Source organism: Styela clava, chromosome 4 (assembly GCF_964204865.1).
Source record: "Styela clava chromosome 4, kaStyClav1.hap1.2, whole genome shotgun sequence".
Classification (NCBI taxonomy): domain Eukaryota; kingdom Metazoa; phylum Chordata; class Ascidiacea; order Stolidobranchia; family Styelidae; genus Styela; species Styela clava.
This window is the reverse complement of record NC_135253.1, coordinates 10512664-10528520: the sequence shown is the minus strand read 5'-3', so window position 1 is coordinate 10528520 and position 15857 is coordinate 10512664. Positions and strand designations below refer to the sequence as shown.

Below are 15857 nucleotides of genomic sequence, written 5' to 3'. Positions count from 1 at the left end.
TCTAGTTATTATTATTTTTTTTTCAAATTGGTCCTACAAACTTGAAATTCACCTCAAATGTGCAGAAGTTCTCAGCTAGCAATAAAATGCAAATTTTATGCATGACTGACCACGCTTTCACGCTCCAGTGAGCAAAACGCGTCTTCAGTTTTTTTGCGATTTCACAAAATTGATACATGCTATTGGGTTGAAATTCATAACAATGATTAATGGACATGTTCCGGATACGATATGTCAAGGATACGCATGAGTGACCTCGGCGATACGCTCCAGTGAGCAATATAGGATTTTACATTTTCATCTTCTTCTAGAGAACGACACTACTTAGAGACTTGAAATTTACATCACATGCAGATAATAAGTCCCCCATCATAAATTGCAAATTTTATGCATGACTGACCACGCTTTCACGCTCCAGTGAGCAAAACGCGTCTTCAGTTTTTTTTTACGCGGGAAGCCTGTTAAAGCTGCACGCAGCTCTAGTTATTATTATTATTATTATTAATATTTTTTTTTTCAAATTGGTCCTACAAACTTCAAATTCACCTCAAATGTGCAGAAGTTCTCAGCTAGCAATAAAATGCAAATTTTATGCATGACTGACCACGCTTTCACGCTCCAGTGAGCAAAACGCGTTTTCAGTTTTTTTGCAATTTCTCAAAATTGATACATGGTATTGGGTTGAAATTCATAACAATGATAAATGGACATGTTCCGGATACAATATGTCAAGGATACGCATGAGTGACCTCGGCGATACGCTCCAGTGAGCAATATAGGATTTTACATTTTCATCTTCTTCTCGAGAACGACACTACTTAGAGACTTGAAATTTACATCACATGCAGATAATGAGTCCCCCATCATAAATTGCAAATTTTATGCATGACTGACCACGTTTTCACGCTCCAGTGAGCAAAACGCGTCTTCAGTTTTTTTGCGATTTCTCAAAATTGATATATGGTATTGGGTTGAAATTCATAACAATGATTAATGGACATGTTTCGGATACAATATGTCAAGGATACGCATGAGAGACCTCGGCGATACGCTCCAGTGAGCGGTATAGGATTTTACATTTTCATCTTCTTCTCGAGAACGACACTACTTCGAGACTTGAAACTTACATCACATGCAGATAATGAATCCCCCATCAGAAACTGCAAATTTTATGCATGACTGACCACGCTTTCATGCTCCAGTGAGCAAAACGCCTTTTCAGCTTTTTTTACGCGGGAAGCCTGTTAAAGCTGCACGCAGCTCTAGTTATTATTTATTTTTATTATTTTTTTTTCAAATTGGTCCTACAAACTTGAAATTCACCTCAAATGTGCAGAAGTTCTCAGCTAGCAATAAAATGCAAATTTTATGCATGACTGACCACGCTTTCACGCTCCAGTGAGCAAATCGCGTCTTCAGTTTTTTTGCGATTTCACAAAATTGATACATGCTATTGGGTTGAAATTCATAACAATGATTAATGGACATGTTCCGGATACGATATGTCAAGGATACGCATGAGTGACCTCGGCGATACGCTCCAGTGAGCAATATAGGATTTTACATTTTCATCTTCTTCTAGAGAACGACACTACTTAGAGACTTGAAATTTACATCACATGCAGATAATAAGTCCCCCATCATAAATTGCAAATTTTATGCATGACTGACCACGCTTTCACGCTCCAGTGAGCAAAACGCGTCTTCAGTTTTTTTTTACGCGGGAAGCCTGTTAAAGCTGCACGCAGCTCTAGTTATTATTATTATTATTATTAATATTTTTTTTTTTTCAAATTGGTCCTACAAACTTCAAAATCACCTCAAATGTGCAGAAGTTCTCAGCTAGCAATAAAATGCAAATTTTATGCATGACTGACCACGCTTTCACGCTCCAGTGATCAAAACGCGTTTTCAGTTTTTTTGCAATTTCTCAAAATTGATACATGGTATTGGGTTGAAATTCATAACAATGATGAATGGACATGTTCCGGATACAATATGTCAAGGATACGCATGAGTGACCTCGGCGATACGCTCCAGTGAGCAATATAGGATTTTACATTTTCATTTTCTTCTCGAGAACGACACTACTTAGAGACTTGAAATTTACATCACATGCAGATAATGAGTCCCCTATCATAAATTGCAAATTTTATGCATGACTGACCACGCTTTCACGCTCCAGTGAGCAAAACTCGTCTTCAGTTTTTTTGCGATTTCTCAAAATTGATATATGGTATTGGGTTGAAATTCATAACAATGATTAATGGACATGTTTCGGATACAATATGTCAAGGATACGCATGAGAGACCTCGGCGATACGCTCCAGTGAGCGGTATAGGATTTTACATTTTCATCTTCTTCTCGAGAACGACACTACTTCGAGACTTGAAATTTACATCACATGCAGATAATGAATTCCCCATCATAAACTGCAAATTTTATGCATGACTGACCACGCTTTCACGCTCTAGTGAGCAAAACGCGTCTTCAGTTTTTTTTACGCGGGAAGCCTGTTAAAGCTGCACGCAGCTCTAGTTATTATTTATTAGGCTTCCCGCTGCTTGTCAGCAGGGAACCTATTGTATTCCTGTGTTTTATTATTATTATTAGGCTTCCCGCTGCTTGTCAGCAGGGAACCTATTGTATTCCTTGGTTTTTATTATTATTGGGCTTCCCGCTGCTTGTCAGCAGGGAACCTATTGTATTCCTGTGTTTTATTATTATTAGGCTTCCCGCTGCTTGTCAGCAGGGAACCTATTGTATTCCTGTGTTTTATTATTATTATTTATTATTATTATTATTATTATTATTATTATTATTTATTTTTATTATTTTTTTTTCAAATTGGTCCTACAAACTTGAAATTAACCTCAAATGTGCAAAAGTTCTCAGCTAGCAATAAAATTCAAATTTTATGCATGACTGACCACGCTTTCACGCTCCAGTGAGCAAAACGCGTTTTCAGTTTTTTTGCGATTTCTCAAAATTGATACATGCTATCGGGTTGAAATTCATAGCAATGATTAATAGACATTTTTCGGATACAATATGTCAAGGATACGCATGAGTGACCTCAGCGATACGCTCCAGTGAGCAATATAGGATTTTACATTTTCATCTTCTTCTCGAGAATGACACTACTTAGAGACTTGAAATTTACATCACATGCAGATATTAGGACTTATATCATAAATTGCAAATTTTATGCATGACTGACCACGCTTTCACGCTCCAGTGAGCAAAACGCGTTTTCAGTTTTTTTGCAATTTCTCAAAATTGATATTAGCTATTGGGTTGAAATTCATACCAATGATTAATGGACATGTTCCGGATACGATATGTCAAGAATACGCATGAGTGACCTCGGCGATACGCTCCAGTGAGCAATATAGGATTTTACATTTTCATCTCCTTCTCGAGAACGACACTACTTAGAGACTTGAAATTTACATCACATGCCGATAATAAGTCCCCCATCATAAATTGCAGATTTAATGCATGACTGATCACGGCTTCACGCTCCAGTGCACATAGCATAATTTTCAGTTTTTTTTGCATTTCTCAATTACTGTTGAATATTAAGAACTCAAACTTGGTATTTGAGGTCGGTTGATACACCACAACTTATGTTATCGTTTTGGGGTAGCACTCCCGGTCACATGACTAAGTCATGCATGAGTGATTTTTTCATATTTTACGTTATTTATTAATATTTTTTTTTTTCCAAATTGGTCCTACAAACTTGAAATTCACCTCAAATGTGTAGAGGTCCACAACTAACAACAAAATGCAAATTTTATGCATGAGACCACGATTTCTTCCAAAGAATATCAACTATTCACTACGTGTGTATTTTGTACGTTTCTCTTCACAAAAATAGATTAATCACAACTTGCGTATTTTGAATGTATTTAGGGTGAAACGGGGACTGGAACGAAACTCAAAGCTATTCGAATACCATTATGGTAGCTATAATACGTCGGTAATGATTCTACAGTTACTTTACATGTTTTTATTTTTATGTACACGTGATCCAAAAGAGTACACCCGTCTGTGGTGTAAGAGTGAACAACCTGAGTAAAGCCAGCAATGCTGAACATCTGCTCGATACATTTATTGTCAGCCAACAGATCTTCATTGAAATCGCCCATTATGAGACAGTCCATATCCAGATTTGCAAGTTCTTTTAACAAAATCTTTAACGCATTGCTAAATTTTGACAAAGAATAAGATGGCGGCCTGTAAATACTCACTAATACGGTATCTTTTTCGACGAGCAGAAGGCATAAAAATTCCAGGTTAAGAACTTCAATGTCCATCACCCTCACTTTCAATTCGCTTCGAAGCAAAAATCCAACTCCCCCTTGCTTTTTTGTTTTAAATTGTCGGAAAAAATCATCGTTTTTATCATAGCATTCACTTCTGTTTCGAATTACGATATTAAAAACAGAAGATTGAAGTGAGCAGATTCCGTGCGTTTCAGTCAAGCAAATAACGTCGCATTCTGTAAACCGGGAATCACTCATCAAGTCTTCCCAATGTGCACGTAATCCTTGAATATTTATCAAACATATTTTCAATATAATATCGATATTATCAAATATTTTGCATTTTTCAGGTAATAATCGAGACATATTTGACATGGCACTTTCAATTCCTTCGTCGCAATATATAGCGCTTTCCTTGAAATTTTCTATGATGAGATTCTGAACACATCTCACCCTACTGAGCGCGACATACATTTGACCAGCTCTAAAGGCTTTTTTGAAGTCAACGAGAGCTGCGTCCACTGTAACACCTTGCATTTTATGAATAGTGCATCCCCACGACAGTTTAAGGGGAAACTGTTTGTAACTGCCGCGGCCTGAAAATGAATCTTCGACTTTTGTGATAGGAACGCCGTCCTCATATCTGCATTTTGATCTCATTCTCAATGCGGCGCCAACACGATGGTCGTCAAATCGGACATGGATGACATCTACTTCAATTGTACCTTCTGCGCGGTGAATGCTCACAATGGTACCAATTACACCGTTAACAAGTCCATCGGTTGCATCAATGTTGCGTAGCAACATCACCCTAGCCTCAACAGAAAATCTTGAAAGAAAGTCTTTTGCAATTGACCCATTGGTATATATGTCCGACAACTGGATGAGCGATTTTCTGACGTGGGAGTTAAAACATCAGCAGCTATTTCTACTATTTCCTTATCAAGAGAAAGAAGACGTTTCAAGTTGAATTCATTCACTTGAGCGTTTGTTGGGTAAATGTGGATGATATCTGATTTTGTTTCACCAGTTTCACGCTGAGAGAGCATCGAAATATCACATGCGTTCATTATCTCGCCTTTTTTCTTTGTGCGTATACGATTAAGCATTTCTGCAAATTTTTTATCGCCCTTTTGCCTCATAATTTCGTTAAGCTCTACTAGCTTAAAATAACCATTCCATAGATCGCCCAACGAATTTGGCTTGAACAACGGAGATGCCTTAACCGGAGGAAGTTGATAGAAATCCCCTACTGCAATTATGCTTACTTTGCCAAATGGAAACTCATCGCTTGCGCTTTTTATTTGGCGTAATCTTCCGTGAATATATGATAATAATTTGTAATCGACCATTGATATCTCATCAATGATCAATAATTCCAAATTTTCATACCTGCATTTCAAGGTGTTGAGTTTTTCTTCTGCAAGTGGTCTGTATGGAATTGTCGCTTGTACTGGGATGCTAAATGTACTGTGTATTGTTGTGGCTTTGATATTGTATGCTGCAACGCCAGTGGAAGCCGTCAGTAATACTCGGATTTGAGAAATGTCTTCTGCTCTGTTGGCGAGCACCTTGGATGTCTCGTAATAAATTGCTTTCACTAAATGTGATTTCCCGGTTCCAGCTCCGCCAGATATAAAAAGATGAAATGGATCTGGATTTTTTCCATTTGCTTTTTTTACACACCATTGTCGAATCGCGTAAAAAACCTCAGTTTGCATTTCGTTGAGAGATCTTAGGATTGGCAAGGCTTCCTCTTTACTAATAAAAACATTTTTTACGAATGTGATCTCGCTTGTCGTCTGATGGAGATCAGGTATATCATCACATTCCTGCTCGTCTTCAACAGTGTGTATTACGTTGCTGTCTCTACCCTCGTCACGAGTACGCTGTTGGAGCTCTGTTATTAGATCAGCCCACTCATCTTGTGAAAGCTGTTCATCAGCTAACATATTTCCGGCTTCCGAAAGTTCTTCGCGTATATTTTCAAACTTCCGCATATTTTCTGTCACGAGCTCTTTTACATTCATGCTTCGACCATGAACCGAGCACTTGCCAAATTTGTAAAATTCTGTATAATTTTTGTAAGAAAGCGGCTTCAGATCTTCGTCGGTTCGGTGTGGGAAAAAAAGTTCCAATATACTTCGATAATATTTTTCACTATTTTTTTCTTTACGAAAACGGGGGTATCGAACTATTGCGGGTTGAGTTGTTTCTCTCTTTTGTACATGACCTAATCCTTTTTCCAGTTCCAGAGCTTTTTTATTTCCTTTTGCCTGTGTTTGTGACAATACGCGATATCTTGAAAAAAACTCACCATAGCATATTTCGTCTATTTCCTGTTGTCTTGGCCTTGCCCTATATTTTTCTATCATACTTGTCATTCACATATCAGACGGGTTGAGCTCGCCGCCACTTGCTTTCAACTTATTTTTTAGCACTGACAATGGCAAGCTTATTTTTACAGAATCACCCCCAGTTGGTAAAAACACTACGTTTCGTGAACATCCTTTTAAAGGCATATTGCAAGCTCTGAATGCCGACTCCTGTGCACTCACTTCCCTGTTTCTCAAATACAACATCCCAATCTTTTTCATAACGTCCCTTGCAGAATGATGGCCTTGGTTCAAGCATTCGTTAACGCATCCTTCCATTAGAAAGCTCATTTCTCTCTCTCCCTTAGAAATATAGGATAGAATATAAACTACACATGCATATGCATCCGTTACAAATTGCACATCCAAATTAGCGTTCCAGGCCCGCAGCAATGTAGGGTTATATGGATTAGTCCATATGCTACTACATTCTCTTTGTAATATCACCGAAACCTTCTTTGTGATCATCCTGCACGACATTTCGATACCGTCCTGAGTTATGTTCAACTCTTCAAGCAGTTTCGCTAAATTTGCATCCTCAGCACATTGCCAATTTTCATTGAAGATGTGTGACATTATTTTTTTTAATATATCCTTGGCCTTGGCAATGGCCGAATCATCTGCAGCAATACCTTGGTCACACTGAGGTATAAACGTCCTGGAAGAAGGTGGCCTGGGAAAACCATATCTACACACAGTGCCTTTCTTCCGGCATGATTTGGTGTGGGATTTACTATGCTGCTGTACACTATTAACTATGTCAAAGAGTTCTTTGTCTTCATGCTCTTGTGGAATCTGACAAGTTACGTGCCTATCTATATATGCTTCAACCTCCGCGTTGCTGTTGACCCCGTATTTCGGGGAATCTTTCACCCACAAGAGGCAGTGAATGTGAGGGGATCCGCGTTGTTGGAACTCTACCCTAAAGAAATAATCTACCACTTCTCCAAGAGGTTTACATGAAGAAAGTATAATATTTCTCAAGAAACTCTGAAACCGATTTTGAAAAAGTCTGGCAGTCATCACACAGTTTTCGCGTAGAATTTGACATTTTTCCAACCAATCGATTTCTGATGACAAACGCTTATCACCCCTTTGACGAAGCAAACAGTCAAAAACTTCCGGCCATCTCATTTCCGCGGACGAAAAAGAGCAAAACCAAGTCGGCAATCCAAGCTGGCGGACCATCGCCAATAGGTCTTTCTGCGCGGCCTGCCAGAATGCTGGTGTCCCTCTGACAGGTCTTAAAAATTTGTATGCCTCATCTGATGTTAATAGTGACCGAATATATTTTCCATCTGTTATATCCTTAATAGTCATTTTTCGAATTGAAGAATCAGTTCCTTTGCGCAATGCAATTGAAATGTTTGATAAAATTTGATTGAGTTCACTCCTATACTGTGAGAAGAATATGTAATCTACATTTTTCGAAAATCGATCATCAGCACTCATCAAACGACAATTAATATATCTCGATAAAGTAATTTGTTCATCCCGAAATGCGCCAAAGGTCCCACGGCCTGAGGGAAAGAGTGTTGGAAAAGCTTTGGCTTCATTTTTGTCATCCATCAATATTGAAATTGGGCGGTTCCCTTCAGCGGGAGCAATGCACAGAACGTATTCGGAAATTTGGTCTAAAACCTCTTGAGCAATATCTACAGGTTGCAAGCAAGTGTCAAGAGTGGCATCTGATATAATAACATCTTCGGAAGCTGCCTCCAACAGTTCTTCATCTTCCTCCTCTTCACGTAGGTTTATGTCAGGATTCCAGATTTCGTTAAACGTTACATCAGTGTAAAAATCATTATTCTCTTTTAACCACATGATGGCGTCCCTTAGGTTACCTTTATCTGCAACTTGGTAATCATAGTAACCCTTGTATGAAAGTTTTCTTTTTAGTTTAATTGTCAACATTTGGTCATCCACTCTCACCCGTGGTAGGACGGTAACCGTTTTTTGGACATTGGAAGGTACACATATCACTGGACCATGAATTCCGTATTGGCGAGTTTTGGGTAACTGACTTATTTTCATGAAAGGAATATGTAGCGAGATTAGATGGCGCTCAATTGAGTTTAGTCTCGCTAACTCGGGCGGAACTTCCTCTACAAGCATGTTGTTGTCCCACGCTTTGACAGGAACTTTACCACTCTTGAGTTTGCTGCTACAAGTATGACATATCCAAATATTTCTTGCGTTAACAAATCCACAGGGCTTCGTGCAAAAAGTGTTACATTTGTGCTTATATTTTGTACTGATGTTCCCGCATTTATACTTATTTTTTTTGTATACGATAACGCTTTTACGGAAAAACGATCGAATGCATATGCAGCATACGCAATCTGGTCCACATTTTATCGACTTTCTGAATTTTTCAATAGAATTTTTAGCTGACATATCGCGTTTACTGCACCAGTATTTCTCTTGAGCTACGTTTCTGACACGTTGGTTATGTTTTGCATCAAATCTGTACATATTGGCACTCTTGGTTTTAACTTCCTGCCTGTGTAGTTCGTCAAGATCGTATTTCTTCACGCTTCTAGTTTTCATTCTCTCCCTGTGTTTTTCGTCATGTTTGTACTTCTTGACACTTCTGGCTTTCATTTGCTCCCTGTGTTTTTCGTCAAGTTTGTATTGCTCAGCACTTCTGGTTTTTACTTGCTTCCTGTGTTTTTCGTCAAGTTTGTACTGCTTCACGCTTCTAGTTTTCATTCTCTCCCTGTGTTTTTCGTCATGTTTGTATTTCTTGACACTTCTGGCTTTTATTTGCTCCCTGTGTTTTTCGTCAAGTTTGTACTGCTTCACGCTTCTAGTTTTCATTCTCTCCCTGTGTTTTTCGTCATGTTTGTATTTCTTGACACTCCTGGCTTTCATTTGCTCCCTGTGTTTTTCGTCAAGTTTGTACTGCTTCACGCTTCGAGTTTTTATTCTTTCCCTGTTTTTTTCGTCATGTTTGTATTTCTTGACACTTCTGGCTTTCATTTGCTCCCTGTGTTTTTCGTCAAGTTTGTACTGCTTCACGCTTCTAGTTTTCATTCTCTCCCTGTGTTTTTCGTCATGTTTGTATTTCTTGACACTTCTGGCTTTTATTTGCTCCCTGTGTTTTTCGTCAAGTTTGTACTGCTTCATGCTTCTAGTTTTCATTCTCTCCCTGTGTTTTTCGTCATGTTTGTATTTCTTGACACTTCTGGCTTTCATTTGCTCCCTGTGTTTTTCGTCAAGTTTGTACTGTTTCACGCTTCTAGTTTTCATTCTCTCCCTGTGTTTTTCGTCATGTTTGTATTTCTTGACACTTCTGGCTTTCATTTGCTCCCTGTGTTTTTCGTCAAGTTTGTACTGCTCAGCACTTCTGGTTTTTACTTGCTTCCTGTATTTGTCATCGAGATGGTACTTCTGAATATTGCTAGCTATTACCTTTTCTCTGTGTTGTACGTCAGTTTCGTATTTCTTTACGCTTCTTGTCTTTAATGCTTCTCTGTGGCTTGCATTATATTTATATTTTGCTGAGCTTCTCAAATTTGATTTTTTGTTGTAGTTTTGATCGGTTTTATACCTTCGCCTGCTACTTTTTTTCACATTCTCTCGATATTCTTCACATAATTCATAGCGCATATCGGCTTCACTCATACTTGATGTTGTTTGCTTTTCTGTGTGCCCCACCTCATACCATTCGGTATTTCTCGTAACTTCGTGCTGAGTAACCATGGCCGGATCCCCCTCATCATCGCCATTCTGCCAACTCTTGACGTCCGTAACAATTTCATAATGATTCCCACCTTTGTTATTTAAATATATCGATCCCCTTGAATGCGTAACGTAATTGCGATTCAGTAACGCTCTGGAATACTTCAGCCACGTGTTTTCAAAATACGTGTATATGTCTAATGCCAGTAAGTCACAAGCAGAAAATATTTCCACTTCTGTTGCCCACGTGCCGTCATCAAACATCTTGGACTGTTTGATATAATTCTCAACCCCATCTTCCGCGTATTCATCGCGCAAAATATTTGAAAAGACGCATGGATTTTCTTCGATATTTTGCGCAATTGCTTGCCTAAGTTGTGCGTTATTGTGTTCAGTTCCGGACAGCTCATGAGATAACGCATTGAAAAAGCAATTTCCGTCTGCCTTGACTGAAACAACTTTTGCAGGTTCGTTCAGTCGTTCGTTGATTGGATTTTCATCTATTAACAATTCGATTTTCAATCCCAGTTTTTTACAAATGTCAAATCTTGTGGCATAGTTTAGTCTAGAAAAAAGCATCTCGTGTTGAGTACTTTTAACTTCTTGTACCACATCTGTGTCATTTCTAGCAACAACCTGGGTGATTTCGACGGCGACCATTTCAAACTGACAAGCAAAATCCTCCGAGGGCGAGATATTTCGGTGTAGTATTTGAAGGTGACAATGAACGTCATCTAAACACCCAAATTCAAGCGTAATTGACGTGCCATTATAGCACACCATACCATCTCTATTACGAGAATGAGGATCAAAAACAAAGTACGTCGATTCGTTCTTGATTATTCCCAATGTGTTGCTGTTCAGCGTAAAGAGAGCACATACGCTGCTACTAAACGTCTCTGCAAGAGCATCTGCAAGCGACATTATGCCAACCATATGTTCGGACGGAGCTTCTGACGAACCAACAGCACCAGTTAATGGGCTCTGGTACTTTATTTCGTGCAGTACGTCATTCAACTCATAAGTTGAGGGCAACTCTGTGACCATGAGATAGTTGTCAATATAACCCAAAAAGTCTTGGACCCCACGATATAGTTTGTCGCCTTCTACGAGAATTTCATCCAAATCATTTGAACGCCATAAAGTTGCACGAGTATTGGCGTGCTTAATAAGCGCAATCAGGCAGTTTGCAATGCATTGTCGTCCGCGGCTGGAGAAGTTAAATCTAGCATCAGACTGGCTGAATTCGCCAGTAACTACCTTACGAGCAAGGCGTTTACGCGCCTTTTTCCAGTATCTTTTTCGTGGCATTTCTACGCACAATAATAGTTATACCGTATTAGTTAGCAACCAATTCCAGAAAGTGCTGTCAACAACGATTTCTGCAATGGAATGAATTATTATCCTTTCGTCGATCGTCTTCTCAAAGAGAGCGCTTATCGCGATGCGTTTTTTCCTCGCGTGTTTGCTTCTCTCGCTTACTGCGTTGTTAGCTGAATGTTACTATGAGTTCCGCGTTTTATTGCGGAGAGTAATCACTACGTGAATTAATAACATGCTTGAAAATGAAATTAGATGCTTTTTTAATATGAAATTGTTCCTGCTGTGGTTTACATTTTCGCCGTCTGAACGATAGTCAAAAAGATATTTACGCTTTTGCTTCTGTCATCCCCGAAGAAAATAATAAAACTTCATTCTCGGTATTGTGTTGACTTTTTATTACATTATTTTTATTTTGTTAGGAGGTAGGCAGTTATGAACACGATCGATTAGCGCAAGTTGCTGAGTCAAAAATGAATTCACGGCGAATGTTGTCCGCGTAGTCTCTGATATGTTTCCCCGTCAAATACGCGTCAATTTACGAACCCAGAAGAGTTACAGAGAAAAAGTTAACACTTTACTTCAGTGTTCATCTAGCTGCGACTCATTCTATTACATGGCTGCATTACGCGGGAAGCCTGTTAAAGCTGCACGCAGCTCTAGTTATTATTTATTATTATAATTTATTTTTATTATTAGGCTTCCCGCTGCTTGTCAGCAGGGAACCTATTGTATTCCTGTGTTTTATTATTATTATTTATTATTATTATTATTATTATTATTATTATTTTTTCAAATTGGTCCTACAAACTTTAAATTCACCTCAAATGTGCAGAAGTTCTCAGCTAGCAATAAAATGCAAATTTTATGCATGACTGACCACGCTTTCACGCTCCAGTGAGCAAAATGCGTTTTCAGTTTTTTTGCAATTTCTCAGAATTGATACATGGTATTGGGTTGAAATTCATAACAATGATTATTGGACATGTTCCGGATACAATATGTCAAGGATACGCATGAGTGACCTCGGCAATACGCTCCAGTGAGCAATATAGGATTTTACATTTTCATCTTCTTCTCGAGAACGACATTACTTAGAGACTTGAAATTTATATCACATGCAGATAATGAGTCCCCCATCATAAATTGCAAATTTTATGCATGACTGACCACGCTTTCACGCTCCAGTGAGCAAAACGATTCTTCAGTTTTTTGTGCGATTTCTCAAAATTGATACATGGTATTGGGTTGAAATTCATAACAATGATTAATGGACATGTTCCGGATACGATATGTCAAGGATACGCATGAGTGACCTCGGCGATACGCTCCAGTGAGCAATATAGGATTTTACATTTTCATCTTCTTCTCGAGAACGACACTACTTAGAGACTTGAAATTTAAATCACATGCAGATAATAAGTCCCCCATCATAAATTGCAAATTTTATGCATGACTGACCACGCTTTCACGCTCCAGTGAGCAAAACGCGTCTTCAGTTTTTTGCGATTTCTCAAAATTGATACATGCTATTGGGTTGAAATTCATAACAATGATTAATGGACATGTTCCGGATGCGATATGTCAATGATACGCATGAGTGACCTCGGCGATACGCTCCAGTGAGCAATATAGGATTTCACATTTTCATCTTCTTCTCGAGAACGACACTACTTAGAGACTTGAAATTTACATCACATGCAGATAATAAGTCCCCCATCATAAATTGCAAATTTTATGCATGACTGACCACGCTTTCACGCTCCAGTGAGCAAAACGCGTCTTCAGTTTTTTTTACGCGGGAAGCCTGTTAAAGCTGCACACAGCTCCAGTTATTTATTATTATTATTATTTTTTTTTCAAATTGGTCCTACAAACTTGAAATTCACCTCAAATGTGCAGAAGTTCTCAGCTAGCAATAAAATGCAAATTTTATGCATGACTGACCACGCTTTCACGCTCCAATGAGCAAAACGCGTATTCAGTTTTTTTGCGATTTCTCAAAATTGATACATGGTATTGGGTTGAAATTCATAACAATGATTAATGAACATGTTCCGGATACAATATGTCAAGGATACGCATGAGTGACCTCGGCGATACGCTCCAGTGAGCAATATAGGATTTAACATTTTCATCTTCTTCTGGAGAACGACACTACTTAACGATTTGAAATTTACATCACATGCAGATAATAAGTCCCCCATCATGAATTGCAAATTTTATGCATGACTGACCACGCTTTCACGCTCCAGTGAGCAAAACGCGTCTTCAGTTTTTTTTACGCGGGAAGCCTGTTAAAGCTGCACGCAGCTCTAGTTATTATTATTATTATTATTTATTTTTATTATTTTTTTTTCAAATTGGTCCTACAAACTTGAAATTCACCTCACATGTGCAGAAGTTCTCAGCTAGCAATAAAATGCAAATTTTATGCATGACTGACCACGCTTTCACGCTCAAGTGAGCAAAACGCGTCTTCAGTTTTTTTGCGATTTCTCAATATTGATACATGGTATTGGGTTGAAATTCATAACAATGATTAATGGACATGTTCCGGATACTATATGTCAAGGATACGCATGAGTGACCTGGGCGATACGCTCCAGTGAGCAATATAGGATTTTACATTTTCATCTTCTTCTCGAGAACGACACTATTTAGAGACTTGAAATTTACATCACATGCAGATAGTAAGTCCCACATCATAAATTGCAAATTTTATGCATGACTGACCAAGTTTTCACGCTCCAGTGAGCAAAACGCGTCTTCAGTTTTTTGTGATTTCTCAAAATTGATACATGCTATTGGGTTGAAATTCATAACAATGATTAATGGACATGTTCCGGATGCGATATGTCAATGATACGCATGAGTGACCTCGGCGATACGCTCCAGTGAGCAATATAGGATTTCACATTTTCATCTTCTTCTCGAGAACGACACTACTTAGAGACTTGAAATTTACATCACATGCAGATAATGAATCCCCCATCATAAACTGCAAATTTTATGCATGACTGACCACGCTTTCACGCTCCAGTGAGCAAAACGCGTCTTCAGTTTTTTTTACGCGGGAAGCCTGTTAAAGCTGCACGCAGCTCTAGTTATTTATTATTATAATTATTTTTTTTTCAAATTGGTCCTACAAACTTGAAATTCACCTCAAATGTGCAGAAGTTCTCAGCTAGCAATAAAATGCAAATTTTATGCATGACTGACCACGCTTTCATGCTCCAATGAGCAAAACGCGTATTCAGTTTTTTTGCGATTTCTCAAAATTGATACATGGTATTGGGTTGAAATTCATACCAATGATTAATGAACATGTTCCGGATACAATATGTCAAGGATACGCATGAGTGACCTCGGCGATACGCTCCAGTGAGCAATATAGGATTTTACATTTTCATCTTCTTCTGGAGAACGACACTACTTAACGATTTGAAATTTACATCACATGCAGATAATAAGTCCCCCATCATAAATTGCAAATTTTATGCATGACTGACCACGCTTTCACGCTCCAGTGAGCAAAACGCGTCTTCAGTTTTTTTTACGCGGGAAGCCTGTTAAAGCTGCACGCAGCTCTAGTTATTATTATTATTATTATTTATTTTTATTATTTTTTTTTCAAATTGGTCCTACAAACTTGAAATTCACCTCACATGTGCAGAAGTTCTCAGCTAGCAATAAAATGCAAATTTTATGCATGACTGACCACGCTTTCACGCTCAAGTGAGCAAAACGCGTCTTCAGTTTTTTTGCGATTTCTCAATATTGATACATGGTATTGGGTGGCAATTCATAACAATGATTAATGGACATGTTCCGGATACTATATGTCAAGGATACGCATGAGTGACCTGGGCGATACGCTCCAGTGAGCAATATAGGATTTTACATTTTCATCTTCTTCTCGAGAACGACACTATTTAGAGACTTGAAATTTACATCACATGCAGATAGTAAGTCCCACATCATAAATTGCAAATTTTATGCATGACTGACCAAGTTTTCACGCTCCAGTGAGCAAAACGCGTCTTCAGTTTTTTTGCGATTTCTCAATATTGATACATGGTATTGGGTTGAAATTCATAACAATGATTAATGGACATGTTCCGGATACAATATGTCAAGGATACGCATGAGTGACCTCGGCGACACGCTCCAGTGAGCAATATAGGATTTTACATTTTCATCTTC

General features: G+C 38.4%; 1 protein-coding gene across 1 annotated transcript; it reads right to left on the bottom strand.

Moving 5' to 3' along the window:
• Positions 1-4138: 4138 nt before the first annotated feature.
• Positions 4139-11642, bottom strand: LOC144421967 (uncharacterized). Its single transcript, XM_078111605.1, has 5 exons — positions 10062-11642; positions 6831-8861; positions 5173-6548; positions 4726-5101; positions 4139-4213 (listed from the first exon to the last, which is right to left on the bottom strand). The coding sequence occupies exons 1-5, from the start codon at positions 11640-11642 to the stop codon at positions 4139-4141; spliced, it is 5439 nt and encodes a 1812-aa protein (XP_077967731.1).
• Between the last annotated feature and the right edge of the window lie 4215 nt (positions 11643-15857).

Excerpts from the sequence above, each read along its gene's own strand:
- LOC144421967 (XM_078111605.1), bottom strand. The coding sequence starts at position 11,642 with ATGCCACGAAAAAGATACTGGAAAAAGGCGCGTAAACGCCTTGCTCGT. Across the intron at positions 8,862-10,061 it reads ACGTACAACACAGAGAAAAG|CCCTGTGGATTTGTTAACGC; the intron begins GTAATAGCTAGC and ends TTTTGCACGAAG. Across the intron at positions 5,102-5,172 it reads GCTGATGTTTTAACTCCCAC|ATTTTCTGTTGAGGCTAGGG; the intron begins GTCAGAAAATCG and ends CTTTCTTTCAAG.